The 25,408-nt window shown below is 41.3% G+C and overlaps 1 protein-coding gene across 4 annotated transcripts in view; it reads right to left on the bottom strand.

Annotated features, from left to right (window-relative positions):
- TMTC4 (transmembrane O-mannosyltransferase targeting cadherins 4) overlaps positions 1–25,408 on the bottom strand; it is a 76,369-nt gene that overhangs the window by 41,031 nt on the left and 9,930 nt on the right. For all 4 annotated transcript variants that reach the window (XM_090022680.1, XM_090022697.1, XM_090022707.1 and 1 more), the window contains 4 exons: positions 20,208–20,323; positions 14,936–15,152; positions 10,327–10,414; positions 929–1,026 (listed from right to left, as the gene is read on the bottom strand). In XM_090022680.1, the coding sequence (XP_089878806.1) occupies positions 929–1,026; positions 10,327–10,414; positions 14,936–15,152; positions 20,208–20,323 (519 nt within the window). The remainder of the gene's footprint in view (positions 1–928; positions 1,027–10,326; positions 10,415–14,935; positions 15,153–20,207; positions 20,324–25,408) is intronic.

The raw sequence follows: 25,408 nt of genomic DNA, 5'->3' as shown, positions 1-25,408 counted from the left end.
AATAATGGAGTAATTGGGGTGCATGGCAAGATGTGCTGTGTTTGGGATGGGGCATAATATTCCTCAGATCCTGACTGCAACAGCGCTATCCACAGCCCTCAAGGACTGGGCTGAAAGTAGTCTTAAAGCTTGGGTTGTCTGAGGTCAGGGTCAACAAACTAATGACCGTCAGCCCTGGCTCTGGACAGCCCCAGAGCCAGCTGGAGACCTGGCACGATGCATACATCAATATGCACCCATACCTCCAACTGTCAGCCCTGGTTTTAGAAACTGTTAGGCTGAGGAGCTGTGGGGCTAGGAACTTTGAAGTACTGGGCTGAAGCAAGTCTGTGGCTTTGGTGAAACCCGACACTTCAAATGTAGTTTTAAAAAACTGCCAAATGCAAGAGTTGCAAGGTTTCTACTGGGGGAAGCCCTTGGGGCCCTTGGCTCCCCCATCTGGGAACGTGGCAACCCATGCAGACAGCTCATTGTTGGGGTTGGATTGAGGCTGTCCAAAGTCCTAAAATGACCATCAACAACTGTTGGCATCTGGAACTCCCATATGGGTTCCAGACCTCAGACTGCCAGACATTTCCTGTGCAATATCTTGTGGCTGGTTGGCCATTTTATAGCATCATAAATTGGCTGAACATGTGGCATGTTGCATTACATTTATTTATTTACAAATGTAATGCATGCCAGGGACTTTTTACATTGATGTAAGTTACAATGGGAATAGGAATTGTGTGTGTTTGGGGGGTGGGGGGTCATGCCAGACCAGCCCACACAGAAGGTGGCTATTACTGAGCCCCACTGCTAAGTGGGTGGGCACTGCTAGGGATTTGCATGCAGAAAGGGAATATGCAACGAGATGTGGAGAAACTTTCCCCCCTTTCTACGTAAGTAGCTTATGGACATTGAGTCTAGCTTTTATGAGAACCCTTACCAGTACTGTAATTCCTTGTTCTTTGCACAGCATGGCTATTGCACCTAGAAGAACACTCACCAGCACCCAAAATACAGAAAAATGGATTCCTTCTTTATCTGTCAATGTAAAATATGACATAATTTAGGCTATAATATTTTAAATTGGCATTAGAAACAAAAAAATGCAATACTGTTTACTTTCTCTTAAAATCTTCTCTACCCTGCCAAATGAAAGGTGTAGAAGGAATGAACAACAATATGCCGGCATTTGTTCATTGGCCCCAGGGATTTAGTAGTAGACCACAGATGCATTAGGAATCTCCCCCTTTGGTAGACATTGTGTGGCTCCATACAAGTTTCTACAACATATTTCTGCAAAGCCCAATCATTAGACACAAACTTATTATCCTTGGCTACAGGTCAGTTATTAATGGCAACCCTTTCAAGCTACCAGAGAAGAAAGCAAAAATCCTCCTAATGAAAACATGAAGTGTCAGCCATATGATTCCCATTTTAACTGTTGCTTAATCTGCAAAAGCACAAGTTGCTAAAAGCACCTCTAAAACTGCTGAGTTTAGCAGGTATAGCATCACATTTCATTAATACTGCAATGGAATGTGATGGAGCCCATTAATGCCACTTCGGGTGAAGGGCCCATAGTGAAGAAGTTAACATATGCAATCAGGAAGCATGGCTTACAGCCACATGAGAACTCTGGGGTTAGTAAGGTGAGAATGAGGGCGGGAGAGACTGTGAATGGGAGTCCTTAAGGTAGTACAATCATTGACAGCTGATGCAGGACACCACAAGCAGGCATATATTTTATCCCCATCATAGCCAATCAGCATCATAGAAATATATATTTTATGTATTAGATTGATATCATATGGCTTGGACTTCAGAGGTACATTTGATTTTTTTTAATAGAACAAAACATGATTGCTTATAAAATTCAGTGTCATGTCTTCTCATATTCTGTGTCTGAATAAAAATACTTGGGAAACAAATTCAAAATTCAAGTTTTGATTTTGGTTTTTGTTTTGATATGGGTTTTTTTGTGTGGGGGGGGATGGTTCTAAAGGGAAAAGGGATCGATTTGTTTTCTTTTTCCTTTCCCATTTTTTGATATACAAATACAGTTTGATACGACATTTCATCCCACCAGACTCTTCTGCTGAAGTTAATTATGATATTCTACAGCAGGATAGAAACTGTCCATACAAAAAAAACCCTCAATAACAATAACATTCAGCACATATGGTCCCTTGCATAAGTAAGATCCACAAAGCTCTTTATTAACTCAAATGATAGTAACTCATTATAGGCAGAGAATCTGAAAGCCAAACTTTGTATACAAGGATTTTTGAAATTTGTACAATTTATGAGCAACTAATATTAAATTAGGCAAATACATTCTTGAGTTGACATCACTGAACACTTTGTTGAATCTGGCTCTTCCTAGCCAGCTGAAGGGTTATAGTAGTTTGGAACAGAAATATGTACAGAGTGACTAGATTTATCTGATTTACCTAGATTTACTTAGTTTAAAAAGTTTCAACTTGATAGCTCCTTGGTACTTTTCTCCAGCCTTGTTTTCTCCCTATTATGCAGAGGGAAATTCAGCTCAAATTTTTACAACACAAAGTAGATGTTGCCATCTCCCTCATTTGGCATTTGCCACTCTTGGTTTTGTTTTTTTACATGAGACAGAATCACTATCATGTGCACATTTCCAGTTTTCAGAAGAATTGCCTAAGCATGTGAGGTATACATAGGCTTAAGCAGAAGCATCCCAAGGTAGTGAAAATACTCAGCATAAAAAGATAAATAAATATCAAGCTCCTCTCTTACAAAACTAAAATTTTAGTTGCTTTATTTCTTCTTGCGGTCTTTAAAGGACAATGTTGTCAGATACTGAGATGCAATATTATGAAATGTCATTAGTCTGTGATTAAGTTTCATGGAAGGAATCTTCCAATGACAAAGAAAATATTATCTCGTGTTTGTTTTTGGGTTAATATGTGCACATACTTTTTCTTCTGTGCAGAAAAAAAACAGTACTGAGCTAGCCTAGAAAACTAGATACAGAAGACAGGAATTTAGTAATGCCATTAATCAATTAATTTTTGAACAGGGCTTTGAAAATTTAAAGCAGTATATAAGTGCTAATTATTATTATTATAAGATACAGACATGCCAACAGAGGCAATCAGTTTAATGAAGCACATTCCCCTAATACTGAACTGCTTCCCACTAGGAAGATCTTCTGTCAGAAAACGAAACCAATCTTTGGTTGGCACCTGTGCCTAGTTGAAACTAGTACACCATATTGTGAGTGGGCATAGTGCCACCCTAACAGATGGGGAAGATTGTAAGCATGCCAAAGAAGCATAGTGTGTGTTACATTTCTGTTCTGAAAGTTAGAAATCTAGTGTTTCCATATATTTATAAAAGGATCTCCAGGCTGCCCCTTCTTAGAAGTAGGTAAGTCTGAAAGCCCAAGAGATTCAGTGGAAAACCCACAAGGTTTTTTTGGGGTTTTTTAAGACAAACAATGTTGGGGTGGTCATCTATGCAGATTGACAAGCTGACATGCCTAAGTAATTTTGCATACACAGTGTGCCTCATGCTGTGGAATTAATTGATCCTAGGTTTTTCCTATAGTAACTGGACAGTTTTGGATCTAAGGTTGCAACAGCCGTGCTTAGGGGTGGGGGGTGGTCAGGAGCTGTATCTTGGCATTCAGGAAGGTACACTCTTTTCTCTTTGCAGAACTTTACATTTATTTGTGTGCTTCAAAGCAGTTTCACAGTGTCCTGAACTAATAAACCAATTTTTGAAGTGGACAATAAAAGCAGAAAGAAAGTATTGTAAGCACTTATTTAGAGTAAGACACACACACCCCCCTCTTGTGTTTAAGATGGACACACACATCCTCTCTTCTGGTTAAGATAGGTAGATTTTGCCTTTTTTTCTCCCTCAAGCCATGTTCATCTATAAAGCTCCATTACATAACAATCTTATCTAATGGACTTAGCCTTAAACTTTGGTGATCAAACACAAAAACTTCCTACTCTTAAGATACCAGGTAAGTATCTGCAATATCAGTGTAAACTGACTGCTTTTGTAAAATCAAGGCTTCTCAATTCCTCTCCAGATCTCTGAATCCATACAGAACTGCTGTTCAGTTTAACAAATGTTTTCTTTTAGTTGTGTAACTCTGGTAGGAAGTGTGGTTCTCACATTGTCTGTCAAGGTCTCAATAGATCTCTAGATTCCAAGCATCTCAAACTGAAGTATATAATATAAAGTACAATACAAAGTGATAGCTTCATCTACTGCTGAACTACAGCTTTGCTGAAGAGATATGAAACAGTCATTTAATAGTACACATACAAATGACCATTATTTTAGCTGTATAGATTACGAATAAAACAGGGACTAGATTTGCAGAGATAGCCACGCACAAAGGAAATACCCAAGATGAGGGCACATGAACGCACACGTCACTGAAAATCAGCCCCCCAACTGTTTAATAGCCAGGAACAGTTATATTTACCAAAACAAGCAACAGAAATAGCTTCATAAAGGATGCTTCAGTGGTATAATACCAGTAGCATAACTGAGCAGAGGCGACCAGGGCAGCAGGCCTGGGTGATATACTTAAGGGTAGGGAATAAAAATAGCCACTGCCACTATCAGTGGTGCAGCAGCTGTCACTGCCCTGTGTGGAGCTGCTATCCAGGGTGTGAAGATGATCAGTTATGCCTCTATAACACTAATTACTCTCACAGAAAAAGATTCCCACCTTAAAAAAAATGCATGACTGGTAAAACTATGCAAATTTATGTTGCTATACACTGAATATTAGTGCCACATTACTGATAGTAAGAGGTGGGTAGAAAGGAATATTAACCAAAAGCTTTAGGAAAAACAAACAAACCAGAAGAGTACCTTTTAGGAATGTAGGAACCAAAGGACTGATCCCTTGGTTATTACCTTGGTCAAAATTTCACAAGTTAATAATATCATCCTGTATCATGTCATCACAAATCCACAGACTAAACTCATATAACTAGACTGATAACAAGGTGAAGACAAAGCAAAGAAGCATGCACACTACACTAGGCCTTCTTATTAATTCCCAAGTATGGTGCATTAAAGTTCAATGACCTTAAGAAAGTTAATAATTCATTACTGCCTTACAAAATCTAGCCAAATAGTTGTCAGTTCTTGTTTTCTCCAAACACATAGAGCAGATTTTCAGTTCTAGATAAATATATTTGAAAACAGAGGGAGAGAATAAATAAAAACCGAGTAGTAGCCTTTCAAGTAGCCCACTGGTGCCGTTCTGTGAAAGTGTTCTAGTGACATCATACACCATAAAGAGAATAAGAACAAGTGAGAACCAGAATGCATAAGACACTCATAATCCATATCCTGTATTAAATGCTGCTGCATATTTTAAAAATATAATATGGCACATTTCAGTTAAAACAGAAACTATCTGTCCCACAATCCAGCAAAAGTCATAAACGAACCAAAACAGACATACAATATAAATTAAAACTACACAAAAGACATTCCTTCTCTCTTGAAGGACTTCCAAGTTGACAACTTTTTCTGCTTTTCCACCCCTGGAACAGTTTCAATATTACAGCTCCTCCAGGGCAGCTTCAACTCTAACCCAAAACCCTCTCAGTCTCATTTCCCAACTAAAAACAACTTTTTTTAGCTCCTCTATGCAAAACAAACACTGGGTAAGCATGACACACTATCTAGTCTATCCTATATGACTCTTAATAACAAGGGCTCTGTATGTCTGCTTCTTAAGGAAAAAAATTTACTTTCATCTAGGTTCTCTCCAAATCTTCTTACTCCGTGTACATACTAATGCAAAATTACTATAGGCAATATATTTGCACACAAGCTTTGGAAGAGAGAGAAAATACACTGGCACAGATTGGTGGAAGTTAATATTTGCAGAGGATATCAAGTAATACTCCGGCATGGATAGAAACACAAGATTCCCAAAGAGGGAACTAAAAAAAGATGGTTTTGTCTTATTGACAAAGACAATTCTCATGTTGGTTTGATCTAGAAGATGATGTAATGGCAACTGCTAAGTGAGCCTTGAATTGCCAATGTCCATCAGCTATGTCTACAAGGTTTCAATTACGAGACATATTAAAACAGTAACTTTGCAGGTGTCAGGAGAACACTTTGAGTTTAGAGAGATAAAAAGATTATTTCACTGCCTGCTGTAGGAAAATCTTTATTTCAATTATCTGAAGCATAATTCTACTCTGAAAGTAACCATGTAATAATGTTGCCTTTTATTTCATGGGTCTATACTTTGTCACTATTCAGAGGGCATTACAGTGCAACAGTGACGTTGAAACCATGATGGTCCAGAAATTATGTAAGAAGCAAGGATTTGATATCTTTTATTGGGCCAACAATATAGTTGGGATAAAGACAAGTTTTCAAATCCATGCATGACACTTCCTCAGGAAGCTTTTGAATGCATGACATTCAGTCTCAGGTCCTGTGTGCATAGCAGTTAGCAAGACCCAAGGGAAAAAAAAAGTCTTGCATTCAAAAACTTGTCTTTTTTCTCAACTATGTAGCTGGTCCCATTAAATATATCCCCCCTACAGCCTTGCCCCTCACTACACAGAGCCCAATTAGCTAAGTTTCATACTTCAAATCAGCTTTTTACTCCCACAAACTCAGCCGAACCAACACAACTAAGAGAAAGAATTGAACCCGAATTGTGTTTGGACCTCTTTAAGAGAATCTTTTAAAGTTCTAATCAGAACTGTGCAAACCATCTCAGGCAGCAGGTTTGGGCAGATATCACTGAGTGCCTATTTTGGTCAGCAAATTGTTACTATTGGTGCAATAAGGTGCGAGCTAGGTTAGGTCTAAGACTGGAAGCTGAGTTTGCAAGGGCAGTATGCAGGAAAAAGCTTTTTTTGCTTGTTTGGTTTTTTTACTTTCAAATTAATCACATTTGGTCTGGAAAGCATTAGGCCAATCAAAGACCTTACACAATGGCATTTTAAGGTCACTTTTCAAATTAGAAAACACATACTAGAATTTCAGTGCCAGGTTGTAGCAACTTGTATGGAACTTACAGGAAGAAGCAGCCTCTTAAATCACTCAAATGCTGTGAAGATTTCACAGTATTTGACATCATATTTTAAAAATATTCTCCCACCATGGCCTGGATCGCTAGCTAATAAACTAAGGCAGTTACTCATGGGTATGTAGACTAAAGAAACTGAATTCAGAATATCAGTGGGCCAGAAGTACATAACCTAGGTACAAGGCATGTCAAAGGCCACTATGAGTAGGGATCGACCTAATTTGCGACAGCTGCTTCTGGATTTTGCAGTCCTGGTGCTGTCAGGTGTCATTTTCACAGTGGGTCCCCCCATGCCTCTGACCAAGAAGCCCTGGAAATCCCACCTCTCCCTGAAGATAGAGACAAAGCCATCTGTCAATCTCCAGGGAGGAGCAGGACTTCCAGGGCCCTTGGCCAGAGCACTCTGCCACAAAACTCTCCTGCATCTCTCCTTCTCACCCCCCAGCATGCTTCAGGTTGCCAGGGCTTCCCATATCTCTCTTGCAGCTTCTTCCCCTCCCCACCACCTCTTGCTAGTTGTTTTTCATGGAAATCAGACTTTTTCAAGGGGGGCCTACCAAATTTGTGGGTTTTGCGAAAATTGCAAAATGCAAATTTGGTACGTCCCTAACTATGAGCCTTAGGAGAGCTGAATTAAATCTGAAAGGTAAATACTGGCAGAACAGATTATCTTTGATAAACTATCTTAATAAAAACCAACTATATCTGTGCACATCAAGTACTCTTAAGGTCACTAGTATTGATGTAATGTCACGATGATAAACACGCAACATACTACTGTTGCTCAATACTTAGTAGGAATTTGTTCAAACCACACAAGTTCTGCACTTTCAAAGATTAACACCCTGGCCTCTGCAAATGACTGATTCATAAAAAGAGTTCTCAAATTCCATCCCCAAGGAAAAGAGATCAAATTAGTTAAGACTCTACTTCTTTTATAAATTTTTCCCCTGCAATATACTTTTTTCTTCCATTTCAGAAGCACAATGAAAACAGTTGCCTGCAATTCATCAACTTCAATAGCCAGTCTAAGCAGTTCTTGGTATCCTCCCTCCACAATTAAGGTTTCCTGTTGTACATAATGGCCAGAAATTTCAGCCCAAGGTTGCTAATAAAGTGACTCATCCTTCTTAAAGTGGCCAAGCCAACATTTTGTTATTGCAGAAAAATTCCAAATATGTATAACCTAAAATCGCACATAATTTTTAATTGTGTCTGATCTATTCATAATAGTAAAGCCAGTATAATTATGTTATTTTAAAGCCTCTAACAGTCAGGCTGAAAACACATTTGTCCCTATTTTTTCTAAGTGATGGTTTCTTCCTTAATCTGATTTACTACAGAATGAATACAGAAAAATACAATGCATGATTCTTCATGACCCAAATAAGTGAATATAGAAGTAAATACCAACCAACAAGATGGTGTTGGGGCTACTCTTTTTGTGATTATTTTCTGGTTCAGATAAGCTTTTGTTGATACAGAGGCAAGCTAGACAAAACCAAAAAAAAACCCACCTGAGAAGTAAACAGGAACTTTTAAAATGCCATTTAAGTACCCAGTCTTAAATTGGACAATATTTTCACGAGCAATCAATATTACAAAGTTGTTCTATCAAAGCAAGTCACATAACCAGTAAATAGTCCCTACACAAGTTTTCCCACTGAGAGACATATTTAACATGCCAGGTTTGTGATGCTCCATATATACATATAATCTTGCATTCATATATGTGTATAAACATTTGTTAAATAGGGCCCTGAGATATTTTTTTCAAATCAAAATACATGCAACTGCTAAGCTAATTTCAGATTCAACAATACAGCAGAATTCACTTGAAAAAATTGTACATATTAAAATCATGGAGTTGTCATGATCAAAACACTATAGGCCAAGAGAGTTATTAGGGCTGTGCAAAGCTTTGGTCCCCAATTTGATTTGGTGGAGATTCAGCCCGATTCGGTGACTGAATCTCCAAACCTGAATAGAATAAAGAGAACTTTTAATCTCTCTGAATCAAATTGGAACTCTCTAAATTGATTCAGAGAGATTTGACAATTCAGATGTAGACACAGCTTTGAATGTTTTTTCTACATACCTCAAGGTAGCAGGCAGCTCATGAATGCTGCGATGGTGGGGTGGATGGAGCATCCCACTGGAGTGTGGGGGGCTCCCCAGTGCACTTGGCAGCAGACCTGGAAGTGGACCAGAAGCACTTCCACTCCACTTCTGGGTCCCCCAGGGAGCGCACAGCCCCACCCCTCTGACTCAGTGACTGGTGCCTCCGGGCCACTTCCGTGTTCACCGCCGAGAATGCAAGGGCCCCCCCTCGTTCTTGTGGGACACTTCATCCACCCCAGCATCGCAGCATTCATGACCCATACGTGGTATCTCGAGGTATGTAGAAAAAACATTTCAAGCTGTGTCTATGGTTGAATCACCGATTCACGGAATCGGCATCAAATCTTCAGATTCAGATTTGGCCGAATCGAATTTGGGACAGTAATCCAAATCAACAAATCAAGTCACTGTCCCTGATCGGGGCCAAATCCAAATCCAAATCAAATACGGCCCATTTCGCACACCCCTAGTAGTCGTCTGTCTTAGTCCAAAGTGAGGCAGAAACCATGGTAAAAATACACTTTATAGACTAACTGAAGCAGAGACATATAAGCTTTCATAAGCAAGAGCTCACTTCATCAGAAACTAGCTCATGAAAGCTCGTGTCTCTGATTCAGTTAGCCTATAAGGTACATCTCTAGCCTGCCTTCTGTGAGCCAAATTCTACTCACCCTGTACATATGCAAACATTTCCAACTAATTCAGAGGAACTACTCATATGAGTATCGTGAGCCAGACTCAACCATATATTAAAAATACAAATAAGGCTTTCAAAATTCGTTCTTGTTTAAACAATACCAGTATTATGACACACTTGCCCAAAAGAAAGGTTAATCTGTAATTTATATACCAAAGACACCTGTTTAATAGATTGATTCCTTTACATTCATGAAATGGAAACCTATTTAACAAACAGAACAATTATACACCAAATCTTTTCCACAAGATACAGTCTCAAATGTAAAATAAGCCTTCCACATCCTTTAGTGATCTATGCCAGTTAAAACAGATATATATATATATCCTGAGAATTTAAACATCAAACAGATATTGTTTACATCAAGCTGATGTTTTAGTTTATTATATTTTACAAAAGCTGCATACAAAATATGTAACATAATATTAGAGGCAAACATGATGCTTACTTTCTCTAAATGCTTTACAATATCCAAGGAAAGACAACAAAAAGAACAGGGCACATAGTAGGTCTGCGCGGCCAACAATGCCTGCAACCTTTAAACAGAAAAGAAAAGAGAAAGGATTTTTGTTTTTAATTACCAGAAACAATTTTTAGAAAATCTTAGGAAATATAAAGGCATATGAAAATAAATGCATGCATCATTGTTCATCCTGTAAAGTGGTTTACTAAATAATACAAAGCCTTGGGCATTCACCATATTTTGTGATGGAATATTTATCTGGCTTTAAGTCAAACAGGTAAATGGTTTGGATTTAACTCACTGAAAGATTACTAATAGTTTAAAGTGAGAATTGTGAGCCTGACTCAAAGCCTAGTGAAGTAAACAGAAAGTCCCCCATTAATTTCAGTAGGCTTTGAATCACGCTCAATCAGTATAATTCCTGAGGACAACTATGAGGTTGCTCAGACACATGCTGAGCCAATGGCTCAGGCTGAGAGGAATAGCTGGGATCAAATTTTACAGCTAGAGGCTGAGAATGGGAAAGGATCTACAATTTTTCCTTACCTTGCACACACTACTTTTTCTGTCAAATAAATTAGTTCGTCTCACTAATGGTTTTGCTGAGGAAAGAGAAAACCCATGGGCCTGATCCAAAGCTCACTAAAGTCAAAAGGAGTCTCTCTCTACTTTAGTGCTTTTGGATTAGGTCTTTAGACCGCAAAAGGCATACTTAGCTGAAACCCCTGGAGAAGCTGTGGGAAGAGGCTCTTTGGAATTAGGGTAAGAGCACCTAGCTCTCCTTGTCCCACCCTTATAGAGTAGCGACTCAAACACTTGAGGTTCTTAGGCTATGCTACTCCAACATCTTGGAAGAGTGGAAGGAGGATTTCTCCCTCATTTGCCTCCCTGGAATTCCCTCGTATTACCACCTTGTCACAGGGCACAAGATTTACAACAGCAAGTCTGCTGTGTTTAAAGAAAATGGTCTCAGTTCAGGACAGAGGGCTTGATCTAAAACTGACAGAAGTCATTGAAGATGCCCTTTGGCTTCAGTAAGTGTTGATTCTGGCTGCAAGTGGAAAAAAAAAAGTTCTGGATTCTGACTTCACTCTGAAAAAAATCCCTGCATGGCTTTGGACAAGTCATTAACTTCTCTCCTTCCTTCTCCATTTTAAAATGGAAGTTAATAATATTTCCTTGCCTCTCAGGGGTTTTCTGAGGATTAACTCAACAAATGTAAAGTGGTTTGAAGGTGAAAATAATGAAGTGCTATTCTGTTTCATGTATGGTTTTCATCTAATAAGATAAAAGTAAGGGCAAGCTGAAGTTCTGCAAATAAAGGTAAACATACTACAGAAAAGAGATTTTAGAGTCTGGCTCCTTAACACTCGTTGTCTTACTGACTCCAATGTAGAGATCGGCATTTATCTGGGCTGGAAGTCCACTTATGAGGTTTTTGGCAAACTGTTGGGGGCTGGGGGAACAAGGAATGAACAAGGGGCAATTGCCCCATCTGGCCTGCCCATCCACGCTGCATCCACTGCTAGGGACACCTAATGGAGCAGGCAGGCAGGGTCTCCATGGGGACCAGCCCAGGACCCTCACTAGCAGGGCTCATTTGGCTGGTCACATAGGATGGGGCTGTGGGAATACAAGGTCTGGAGTCTGGGAGTGGGATGGGTTAGCAGAGCCACAGCCAGGACCTAGATCATGCAGCAGTGACAGCGTGAGACTGGGGCCCAGGGCAGAGCTGCAATCCACTCTCTGTCAGCAGGGGCATGCAGAGAAAAGATCACAGCTCTGCCCTGGGCTCCAGTCCTGCACTATCACTGCCCCACAATTGTAGCCCTAGCCCTGCTCACCTGTCTCGCTCCCAGACACCACTTCCCCACATACCACAGCCCCATCCCATCTGCTCAGCTCTACCTGTGGGGGTCCAGGCCAGTCTCCATGGAGCCCCTACCCACCTGCTGTCTGGAGCCGTTGGCGGTGGATGTGGGGTGGGTAGGCTGGGGTGCCCAGGCAGCAGGGCCAAGTCTGGTGGCAGCAGCAACACTGGCAGTGTTGGCTAGAAAGAGCTGCCACTGCCAGGATTGCCAGGAAGCCAAGTCCAGCTGCTGCACTGCCCCAGCCGTGCTGCATGCCTGGGGACAACAGGACTGGCTGCATGCGCTATGGCCCAGGCTGCCCCCTGCACCTAATCCAGGGGGACCCACTGTGGGCCAGATAAAATCTCTTGGCAGGCTACATCCAACCCCCGGGCCATATTTTTCCCACCCCTGCTGCAATGGCACAACCTGAGCCAGATGTGCAGGATCAGGCCCATAACTGCTGGTGTAAAGTTCTAATTTTAGATCAGTCTTCCTAACCAAAGTTCTGTGCAGTATTTTATCACTCAGGTCTTATCAGGAAATGCAAACAACTTTATTGTTGTTGTTTTTTCTCTCTCAAGCAGCAAAAGCAAAAACCCACAGTGAAACAACAAATGTTATATTCACAGACACAACTTTTCAATGTCCATTGAGAACTTTTATTTTCTATGTGTTTGTATATAACAGAAAACAAAACAGCAGAGACAGATTCTTCATGATTATATGTCCAATGTGACACCTAATTTCAAAGCCAGGTTGTCATGATTGTAAAAAGGAATGGAGTTTTCAGCATCAAGACAGATGCTGTTTCAGAGGACAAGTGACTCATATTTGCACATCCTGGAAGCACACAATTCAATGGTTTGACTGTTACTAAAAATATTCAGTGCAAAAAGACTTGTTTGCCATTGTTTAACAAGCATCTCTGCCCTGGAAGATCATAGAAGAGCATGCTACATTCTTCTCCACAAAAAATGGCCAGAGCTTGGATGCTGTTAGTTCCCAAACCTGCAAACTTCTCATATCTGCAGAAAGACTTCCAAAGCCCAAGCAGGTTCCTTTGCACTATCAATACCTTATTAACTTTTGATGCCCGGTTGAAACAAACATATATGTTGTACAGAGACACAAAAAGAAGAAAAAATAGAAAAAGCACATTAAGGAGTCAATAATAATTCTATAGTTAAGCTTTTAATTAGATTTGATTATACATGACAGATTCTAAACTTAACTGGGAGGTATGTTCTCTATAACGTCATGCTGGGGGCTACCAGTTGCTATATTAACTTTAGCACAAAAGTTTGCGCTGGCAGCCCCAGTCCTGTAGACACAGTTCTGCAGGACCCTGGCTGCTGGAATGCAGAATACACCAGCCACTCCCCTTAGTCGCAAGGAACAGAAACAGCTGCACTATCTAAGATTTTTCTTAGGTAATGGGCAATCTGATTAGCTATCCACCTCTCCTGTTCATTGCCAGAGTGATGTAAAGGGTCCATAAATGGGGCAAGACTCTGGCTCAAAGCAGTGAAAATAAATCTTTACTATGTATGGACAATAAAATGTGTCATACTTACTACTTTGTTCACTCCCAGAGCAAAGACAAGAGTTAAATTCAAAATTAAACTCTCTGGCTGTTTAACTCAGAAGCAGCTAAAAATATCTCCTTTTGGATTATGATTATTTTTAAAGTTTACATATTTATCCCAGAAGGGATCAAGATTCTTATCGAGTTTAATGTACTGCATGATGCAGGCCTTTGAGTTTCCTGCTCAGGTCCAATAGCTGTGATTGAACTAGGGCAGAAAACATGCAAATCTTAAATTTAAGACTCTACCACACCCTTCCTAAATTGCAGTAATATTTACTCACTGTTACAAATGTATGTTGTAGTCCCAATCTAAATCTGTCTGGCTTCAACTTCCAGCCATTGAATCTTAGCCAGATTGAACAGCTTTTAATTACCAAATTTCTGTTCCTCATGTAGGCACTTATATATTGTGTTCATACAATTCTTTAACATTCCATTTGAGAAGGTAAATAGATAGGGCTTCAGATGTCTTGCACTCTAAAGCACATTTCCAATACTCTGACCATTCTCAAAGCTCCTCTCTCAACCCTCTTCACTTTTTTAGCATCCTTCTTGAAGTGCTAACACCAGAAAGAGAGCCAGTGAACCAGTGGTTTTCAACCTTCTTTCATTTGTGGACCCCTAAAAAATTTCAAATGGAGATGTGGACCCCTTTGAATTTTAAGTATGGGTATTCATCACAGACCACAGGTTGAGAACCACTTCAATAAACCAACAGTGGTCACTCCAGTGCCAAATAGAGAGTTAATTCAATTTCCCTACTCCTACTTGGTATTCCTCTTAGCTTTACATAAATGGGGAAAGCAAAAGTGATCAAACAGTTGTAGTCATCCTATTTTTTCCCCCCACTCTTCTTGCTGTTCATTGGAAGGCATGCCCAGGCATATAATCTTTATTCAGTACTTAGTGACAGATAGTCTTAAAACTATAGTTTCTTTAGCTATCACAATTACACTATTTTCTTTTCTTATATAGGATTCTTCCCTGTAAAGTTACTAACTTACATGCAAACTGTCAAATATTATGGTAACAGTCTCAACACATGGAAAGAAAAGCTGTAATACACAGAATACATAGATCAGGATTAGCTAGTGCTGGTCTATAACTTTGGAGATATACTATATTATAGAAGATCTAAGTAGGACGTACTTACACATTCAGTATGTACTGGATGTACAGCAAATAGTAAAGCTGCTAGTGGAGATGCTCTTGGAGCAAGGTTTAGCCTTCTTCCTTTACTGCTGTACTGCAGCCCACCCAATAATATCGAGAAGACATCAACCATTAACACACAGATAATGGAATGCAGCATTATATTGATGACATGAAAACCAACTGGGTGGAAGCCTCCAGCAAAAAGGTAATTAAGTCTAGGTAAAAAAACAAAAACATTAAGATTAAATGAGTGCCTAGAGATATACATGAGGAAACAGACAACCTGATATAGAAAATAGCATTTTAATACAGCAGGAACATTAATAATGTTGAAAAGATTCACTGCGTAGTTGAAGTCATGGCCAGGCATCACACTGAACCCCCTTGCTGAATCTACAAAGTTATTTTCCAGAGAGATTTTCCTGTGGAATTGGACTTATACCCTTGGACCAATTGTCCTTTGCAAAAGTCACCCTTGAAAGGATTGCTGCCAGATGCCAACTGGGAGCAGCAATGATGGCTGCTTTTTGGTAGCATGTGGAGTGCTATGAAACATGAAACCTTGCGTAACGTTGAAAGTAGGAGCCCTACATGGTAAGCAGCCCAAACAATCTGGAAAGAGCTCATGAGCTTATGAGTGTAGATATATTTGCCCTGTTTCCACAGTGATTTTGGAAGCAATCCTCTCAAGCGTGCCTCAGCCTACTCTCCCCTGCTCCACAGATGTGCAGCATGCAAAAGAGAGGCTGCTCTAGGTTGGGGTGTTGACCGTCACTGCTCTTTAGATGTCTTTCTTTCCTGTGCTTGAAAGTGGCAGCAGGAGACACCCTTGGAACAGACTTAGAATGGGCAGGAGTGGAACAGGGGTATGTGGAAGGAACAGCTTTGAGTGGTGTTTCTGCAGGACCCTTAGGACTCTTAATTGCATACCCTAAGAGCCCATAAAATAGGGGGCCAGAGTTGGAATGATGGAGTAAAGCAAGTGTTCTTTTGACCTGAGAGATAAATCCATCCTGCCTTAACACAGAAGTCCTAACTAATTTGCACAGAGATTAAAGATTTTAATCACCAATGGAATTTGTCATAGCATGCTTAGTCACAATCTGCCTCATTAGTGGTGGCCATCGGGCAGCTAAGTTTTCACTCTACACCTTGGCAGTGGCTGTATATTATTGGTGTTGTGCACACAGAGGTAGTGATGTATTTTGACATCTCTAAAGATGAAAATCATAGAGAAATAGGTCTGGAAGGGATTTCAGGATGTCACCCATTCCAACCTTCTGCTTAGAGCAGAACATTCAGACAAATGTTTGTTTAACCTGCACTTAAAGATATCCAGTGACAAAGATTCCACGATCTCTTCAGATAATCTACTTCCATGCTTAGCCATCCTCAGAGATAAAAAGTTCTTCCTAATATCCAACATAAGTCTTCCTTGCTGCCATTTAAGCCTATTACCACTTGTTCAGTGCCCAGTAATAACTATTATTTAGAGGATGTAGGTGGAAGAAGAATTCTGCTGGGGACAGAAGGTTGTGTGCAAGGAAGTCAGGAAGGACAGCTGGAAAAAGGAATGTGTGGGCCAGAATGTTTAGTTAAAGATTCAGTCCAAGAGCCTATTTTCTATAGGACATTTGAAAAAGAAGGGAGTGGGGAAAGAGTGTCCCATAAATTTCTATAGAATATTAGCAATAGGCTAAAGGCTTCAAAACCTTAATTTGGATAATGAGTTTCACGTATTTTGTGCAGCTGACTTGAGTCTTAATTGAAATCCTGTATGAAGAACATTACATTATAAATGTGTAATGCACACACAGTAAAGGCTTAAGGTAGTTTAGAAGCCAATTTCTTATTTTCTTAGAAGGTGTTATTTCCTCATCTCTACATGATCATCTGTGGTTTCAATTTTTTAAATAATTGTGCCTAAGTTTCTATTTAAGTTACCTAGGGCAAGTGCATACACACATATTTTCTGACAGTTAAACTGACTTAACTGTCAGAGTGTACACACGTATGTGGAGCAGAATCAACTTAAATGCTGCACAGGATAATACACCTCCAAGGTGAGTTGCATTAGTTAAGTCAACTTAGCTCACAAGATGGCTTCCACCATGCCAAAGAGCTCTATGTCTGTATACTCCAACAGCTTAAGTCGACTTAAAGTCATCTTATTTTAAGCCAACTTAGTATGTGTGTATGCACCGGGTCTTACTAGAGACAGAGCAAGCCTCAAGGACTCTAAGGGAAAAGGAAAACATGTGCTTTATGTAATTTGGAAACCTCCGATAGTTTTTTATGCTCCTCACCTATTAATTTTATTTGTATAACACTGGTACCAAAAAGTCCCAACTCAGACTAAACCCCATTGTGCTAGGTGATAGACAAGCACACTGTGCGAGATGATCACTACCATTACATGACCATACCAAAGAGAAAAAAAGAAGTCAAGGTCCCATGTACTCTCCTGCTCAGATTGGACTCTGTCTGCAATAATGAGAGGAAGGGCTCTGAACTACTTTACTACTGACTGGAGTATGTATGCAGCATGGAGAAAGGAGAACCATGGACAGGGTGAAGGAACTCAGGGTTAGGTCCTCAAAAGCACTGCAACACTTGGGTACCTAGATTCCTTCATGCCCTGATGCCTAATAAACCCTCAAGCCCTGAACATCCAGGCTCCTCTCTCAATTGATGGGGCAGATGAGCATTTAAACAGAACCTAGAAATCATAAGAACATCAGAACTGCATTTACTGGTTTGGACCATAGATCCTTCTTGCCCAGTACCCTGTGACACACAATGGCAGAGAGTGGATGCTATAAGGAAGAGTGAACTGGGTATGATCAGGGTTTTTTCCACTGTTCCTCTCTCACTTGCAGCCTCCTATACATTAGCCAGGAAACGAGGCAAAAGAACGGTGCTTAACATGGCCAGCAATAGATGCCCAATTACCTGTTTGTGCTTCAAATCTCAGGTACGAGTCCTCTCTTGCAAGTAGGTACGTAAGCCCTATTTTCCTGGCAGTGAAAAATCACATATACACAGGGAACAGAGCACCCCTGAAGAGCCAATAGCTAAGTGGTTACACTTATTTCCTGATATGTAGGAGAGCTGGTTTCAGATCATGTGTACCCCACCTGTTTGGAGTACAGGTTGAAACCTAGGTCTGCCACATCCAGGTTGAGTGTCATGACCAGCACACTATATTTATTCTCCTGTCAGAGCTGTTCGACTTTGTTTTAAATCAGGTGTCCTGCTTCCCAGGTAAATCCCTTCACAACTGGGATGACAGGAATACACATACACCTGTCTTCCCAGTTTTTTTTGCTTTGGGTATGGCTACAGATGGTAGTGCAACTGAGGGGCTGCAACTAGACTAGCAGTCCTGGGTGCTGCCTTTGGAAATTTGTATGCAAAAATAGCTGCTGCTGCAATGACAACTGACCACACAACCACAATCAGCATGGCAGGAGCTGGTGCTGCCCTGTGTGTTGGTGGCTGCTCAGGTGCATATCTGTCCTGGTATATCACTGGCTACAAGAATAACTTGTGATACAGTTATTGTACCAATAAATGGAGCTTTTAGGATAAAGTCCCTGCCTGTCCCTGGGGTGGTAAAATACAGATCTAAGGCAACTGTAGGGCAAAAAGTGTTTTTCCCCCTCCCTCACCCTCTGGCAAAGAAACACTTAGTTTAGGGCTCTGTTGGCAGTGTCAGGGTATGGCATCTTTGCACATATCCACTTGTAGAAACATAGGTGCATCTAGGGTTAGGCAGAAGCTGAGTGACAGGTTTGAAGATATCTTTGAAACCTAAATACTGGATGTGGCATCCCTTTGAGAACCTAGGTTTTACTCCTTCCCCAGGACAAGTGAGAAGCATGGGAAGAACTAATGTGAGATAACGTAGCCACGTACTACCCCTTACTCTAATGGTAATTTGTATGAACTTTAGCACATTGAGACAGGCCCAGAGCACAAGGATATTGCAATCTAAGTGGGTACAAAATAAGGCACAAAGTGAAGCGACTTCTCCAACGGCATTTTGCAGGCCAGAGACAAAACAAAGAACAGGACCCAGGTGTCCTGGTTCCCCCATCCTGTGTTCTAAACCATTAAAACCATCTACTAACCAGTACAGCTATCATAAGAAAGCATCATATGAACAGCTATCTGACAAAGTACATTTAAACAGAGACATTAAAAAAATCTGTTAAATTGAGATTGGGATAGAGAACAAAATGCAATGGAAACCCAGGATGCCTCCTGCTGCTGTGGGGAAAAGTACCAACTAAAGACACTTTCTCCATGCTGCCCTTGGGAAAACCAGCATTGATGGCTACTGTGCCGTCACTGAGTCTCTGTCCCTGGGTGGCTGGGTCCTGACACCCGCTCACCACACACCCACCTGCCTCTGACCCAAATTGGGTCAATTTGGCTGCTGGGTCAAATGGCTCCACAGGTTGAATCTGGCCTGTGGGCTGCAGACTGCCAATCCTGCTCTACATAAAATTGGTGTAGGATGCTCAGTTGCTAAAATAATTCAAAACAACTCCAACCTGTGAAGTGGGTATACTCTTTTTCCTGTATTAAGCAGGTCCACAGGGCATTCTATAATTAATTAGGCATGTTAATTATGATGATGTTTAATTATTTCATACAACTGGGCTCCATCTCCATTCCTCCTTGTTCACCTTCAGTTTTTGATAAGGCAATGGTTTTCAAATTACCTAGTCACAGAATCCTTTCATATCACTGGTCTGCTGTGGAACCCCTACCCTTATCCTAAGACTGACACAGAGCCACGTAACCTGACACACAATGATGGCGCACCACCTCCCAGCCTGTCCCACCATTACTTCTGTTTCATTGTGGGACCCCTAATGACTTATCGTGGAACCCTAGAGTTCCATGGAAACTAGTTTGAAAACCACTGTGCTAAGGTAAAATTCAGCACTTTGCAGAGAGTGAACACAAGGAATTTAAGTGATACCCTTATTTAGTAGGCTCGTACAAGGGTTGGGTATTAACTTAAATTCCTTCTGCTGGGCTCTATGAATAGGTGGATTTTACCTTAAGGTCTAATCCTGAAATGTACTTGGAAACATGGGAATCCACCTCCCTGGAACTCATTGTAAGATCAGGACTTTGGTGCAAGTTTAACCATCTTCCATACCTCAAACAGAATTCCACCTCCCTCAAAGTCTGTCCCGCACCAAAACCAATTAAAAAAATGAAAACCCCAGACCCAATGCAAAGGGCACTCTCACCTGAAGGTCAGGACAGTAAGTGGTCGATATGATTTGTGGCTGGTATTGCTGCTGAGTTTGCTACCCCAAAAGTCATGATGCCACAGGTCGCCAAGAGGGGTTTCTGCCCTGAGATCCTAAAAGAAGATATTTGTTAACACCAGCACTGTTAACACTCCTGTTTGGTTAGAGGCAGTTGGATTGAGAACAATTACATACAAATGTAAACTGGCACTAACAGGACCACATTTTAAAGCATTTCTATAAAAGTATTGCCTATGTGGTTGACTATGGACAACTAACAGAAATTGGCCTGGAGTCTTTCCCTATACCCCTCTAATTATCACTGAGCTGACCCTTGGATTGCGCAACTTAGCATCACTTTGTGAATTTCAATGGAGTTGTGCTGATTTACACTAGTGGATGACCTAACGATAGGTGTATAGAGCACATTACAAAAATATTAGTTAAAATACCTTTAATTTTAGAAACAGGTATCTTGGGAAATGGGACAAGTGCATGCTGTTTCAAATAGCTATTTTCCATTAGTTTGAGCATCACACCCATTAATAAAAGAAGGATATAAAGCAATGACTAAAGATGGCAACCAGTGATTAGCTCTTTTTAAGCCCTGCTGCATCGCTTGCTTACTTTTCACATAACACCATTCAAATGGTACTCTATTTTTTACAGAGGAATTTGCTTCTTGGATTAACCTATATACTGTTCTAAAAAGAAGGTTAGTGACAGTTGTTAGGAAAGAAATTCATTATAGACCAACACAGAAGGGAAAAATTTATACTTAACCCCACCTACCCCTACAAAGTAGAAGCTTGCAGTTAACTTTTATCTTGAAGACGAGCTTAGAAAGAAGTGATAGAGATTACTTGATCTCGAGATGTTCTCTTAGGAAAGCACATGAAAAGTCTGAAGAACACAAATGAGAACAAGACATACCAAAGGTCCATCCCCATGCAATCATCATGCATTGTGTTCATAAATAACTGAGGTTGGTACGCTGACAAACCCACTCTGCCTGCACCCTGCTCTCCCTTTCTCTCTTCCTAGGTGAAGTTTGAAATTCTGCTCTCCTTTATGTTAGCACTACCCCATGCAGTATAAATGAAGATCTTTAGTAGGATTCAAAAACAAAACTGTACCTGACAGCAAGATAATCTAATGCCCGCAAAAAATCACTTTCATAGGGGAACCTGTACTGTATGTGCAATCATTCATAGTTTATTTCTATTCAACTGACAAGGTGGAGAAACAATAATAACCAGGTAACCAGACACAAAATATCACACATACAGGCACACACCTCAAAACATCACACCCTGACTCACACCTCATAACTACCACCATCACCTGAAACCTAATATTCCTTTTTACGGGTTATCAATCAATAGATAGGATCAAATTTGGCAGAGTTCACTAGAGATGCACAAGATGAAACACTGCCACAAACCTGCATATGAAATAAAGAGAGGGTCTTGTGGCACAGAGATTGGAGAGATCAGACTTCAATGCTAAGCACTCACAGAGAAGCCTCCAAGATCAGGCAAGAGCCATAACATGGAAAGATAAGAAGTCAGGTGTTACAAAGCTTTATTTTTAGGTACGTGGCCCTTGGAGAAGAAGCCAGAATGCTATATTTGGTGCATGGGGTACCTATAAAATTTGTGGGGAGAGCAATGTGCCTCCAAGTGGGACCCAGAAGACAGCTCATTGAACAGGAATCTACCAAAAGTCAGCATGCTAAAGCATGAAGTTGCTTAGAGCTGCTGAAGAAAGCACCTGATTCAGGACTGTAAAAAGTGCCTTGGTCCATCTGGGATCCAACACTCAGGATATTGTGAAAACAGCATAAAACTGCTTTTTTTAAAGCTACTGAGCAGGCTTGATTGCTGTCTTCCAAATCATAGTCAGAAGAGGAGGTAGTTCCCCACACATACATCTACACTCCATTTGTTCAAGAGACTATTGTGGGATAATTTAAGTTCAACTCCCTCCTTTGTTTAAGGGGCTTCAAATCCATATGTCCCACTCAGAAGAGTGCCCAAAATACCAGCCTGGAGATCTTAACCAGTCTCTATTTCTTCTGTTGATGTTATCCCACTGTGCAGAAAATAATTATAAAATTAACTGGGCCTTGTGATTCTTAAGAATGTGCATTTGTAAGAAGGAAGGCCTGGGTTTCAGTTCCTGCTCTCAGGACTCCTTCTGAACTGTACAGTTCAACAGAAAACACAGAAAAAATGTTTAAAGAAGGGATCCAGGTCTACCCCCTCTGGTGACTGCCCTAACCAGTCAGCTAGAATCCCTGGATCCCTTCTCTAAACATGTTTTTCAGCATTTTCTATCCTGCAATGACCAGGGATCCTGGTTTTGTCCAATTTAAAAAAATCCACAATTTTTGGATAAAAAAAGTAATCCCAAATCCACATTTTTCTGTTTTTCTGTGATTAAAATGAAAGGCCACTCATGTATGAAAGGCCATATATGAGTGGCCTTTCATTTTAATCGCGGAAAAATGTGGATTTGGGATTACTTTTTTAAATCTAAAGATTGGGGATTTTTTAAAATTGTACAAAACCAGGATCCCTGGTCATGAAGAAGCTCAGCACCTGAGGCAGTTCTAGATGCAAGCAGAGGTGCATCACTACCCTGATGGGAGTTGAGGTGCACTTAGGGTTAGGCAAGAGCTGTAAAAGAGCTTTTGAGATCAAAGATGACAAAGCTAACATGTTTAACGATTTCTTTGCCTCCATCTTCCTAAGTAGGGACCAGAAGTCACCTCCCTGCTGGGCCCCCCTCGGGCGCCAGGGGAGGCACACCTGGGCCAAGGGTTACTGAGGAACTAGTTAGGGAGCTTCTAGAAGGACCGGACGTATTCAAGTCAGCCAGTCCGGAGAATCTCCACCCTAGAGTTCTAAAGGAATTGGCCGAGGTCATTGCAGGACCCCTGGCATGGTTTTACGAGCACTCGTGGTGCTCTGGTGTGGTGCCGGAGGACTAGAAGAGGGCCAATGTGATTCCCATCTTCAAAAGGGGGAAGAAGGAGGACCCGGGAAACTATAGGCCAGTTAGTCTTGATCCTAGGCAAGCGGTTTGAGAACATTATTCTGGCACACATCCACGAGGGGCCAGCAGGGGACTGCGTGCTTAGGGGCAACCAACACGGGTTCATCAGTGGCAGGTCCTGTCAGACCAACCTGGTGGCTTTTTACGATCAGATCACCAAATCATTAGGGGGTAGCAGTGGACATAGCCTTCCTGGACTTCTGGAAGGCTTCTGACACTGTCTCTCACCCCGTTCTCATTAAGAAACTGGGGGACTGTGGTGTCGACACCCACACAGTCAAATGGGTCACCAACTGGTTGGAGGGCCGCACCCAGAGGGTGGTAGTGGATGGGTCCTACTCAACCTGGAAGGACATGGGCAGTGGGGTCCTGCAGAGCTCGGTCCTTGGGCCCGCACTGTTCAACATCTTCATCAGTGACTTGGACGAGGGGGTAAAAAGCACCCTGTTCAAATTTGCTGATGACACTAAGATGTGGGGGGATGCGGGCACACTAGAAGGAAGCAACAGGCTACAATCAGACCTGGACAGGTTACTAGGGTGGGTGGATGAGAATACGATGGGATTCAACACAGACAAGTGCAAAGTGATGCACCTGGGGAGGAACAACCGGCACCATACCTACAGGCTGGGGAACTCCCCTCTTGTCAGTACAGAGGTGGAAAAGGATTTTGGAGTCATCATTGACTCCAAGATGAACGTGGGCCAGCAGTGTGGGGAGGCAGTCAGGAAGGCCAACCGTACCTTGTCATGAATCCACAGATGCATCTCGAGCAGGTCCAAGGAGGTGATCCTCCCCCTCTATGCGGCACTGGTTAGGCCGCAGTTGGAGTACTGCGTCCAGTTCTGGGTGCCGCACTTCAAGAGGGATGTGGACAGCATGGAGAGGGTCCAGAGGAGGGCCACTTGCATGATCAGGGGACAGCAGGGCAGACCCTATGAGGAGAGGCTATGGGACCTGAACCTGTTCAGCCTCCAAGAGAGAAGGCGGATCTAGTGCCCTGTTATAAACTAGTCAGGGGGGATCAGCAGGCACTGGGGGAGTCCCTGTTCTCCCGAGCACCACCAGGAGTGACCAGGAATAACGGTCACAAGCTGGCAGAGGGTAGATTTAGGCTAGATATCAGGAGGCGCTACTTCACGGTCAGGGCGGCGAGGATCTGGAACCAACTTCCAAGAGAAGTGGTGCAGGCCCCTACCCTGGGAGTTTTTAAGAGGAGCTTAGATGAACACCTTGCTGGGGTCGTTTGACCCCAGTACCCTTTCCTGCCATGACAGGGGGTCGGACTAAATGATCTACTCAGGTCCCTTCCGACCCTAGAAACTATGAAACTATGAATACAGGCACCTAAATTATGCTTACAACCCTCTTTAGGTGTTTATGTTTTTTTGGATCTGGCTCCTAGAGTGCAACTCTGTATTCAGTTGAATTCATTTGCTATGTACGCTGGTGAGGCATATAAAACATAAAAAGGCATTAGATAACCTAAAATATGAAACAGTGCATTATAACTGCTGAATCCTTTATATTCAAAACAGTATCAATAAAAAGTGATACAACAAAAATATTTTTTTGGTATTACACAAGGTTCTACCTTCCCTGGGAAATGGTACCCACAGCTGCTGTATTCATATTGCAAATAGCAACATACCCTAGCACAGTCTCCAAGTGCTAGAGTTACAGTTTGCACAATTTAATCCAGAGTTTAATTTCTGTCTTCAAGAAGAAGAAAGCGGACCCCTTGCAATTAGACTGCACTTACTTATGACCTGAATTCTACAGAGCTCAGAAGTACTAAACTCAATTACTTGAAGGTTTAAGGTTTTCAGAAAGCTACATATAACAGTCTGTACACTTCCATGGGCTTACTCTAAAAGGGGAAGATTGCTTTTCCTTAACCAAATGTAGTTCACATCTATTTGAAAAAGTTATGTACAGTTTTCACCACAGAAGAGAAAGTAGATACCAAGGAATCTCTAAATATTTGATTAGCATCAGCCTACAGAGCATGGCACAGTATTTTAAGAAAGGTCAGTTTTCCTATATAATGGCTTATGGAAAAGATACATTGCAGCTGAAATTCCTGCTAACCCAATGACTTGTCTTACCAAAATAAGTAAATAAAGAGAAATCATTGT

Source organism: Crocodylus siamensis, chromosome 1 (assembly GCF_052110815.1).
Source record: "Crocodylus siamensis isolate JL-2025a chromosome 1, ASM5211081v1, whole genome shotgun sequence".
In the NCBI taxonomy this organism is placed as follows: domain Eukaryota; kingdom Metazoa; phylum Chordata; order Crocodylia; family Crocodylidae; genus Crocodylus; species Crocodylus siamensis.
The sequence above is the reverse complement of the archived record's forward strand: the minus strand, read 5'-3'. Positions and strand labels throughout refer to the sequence as shown.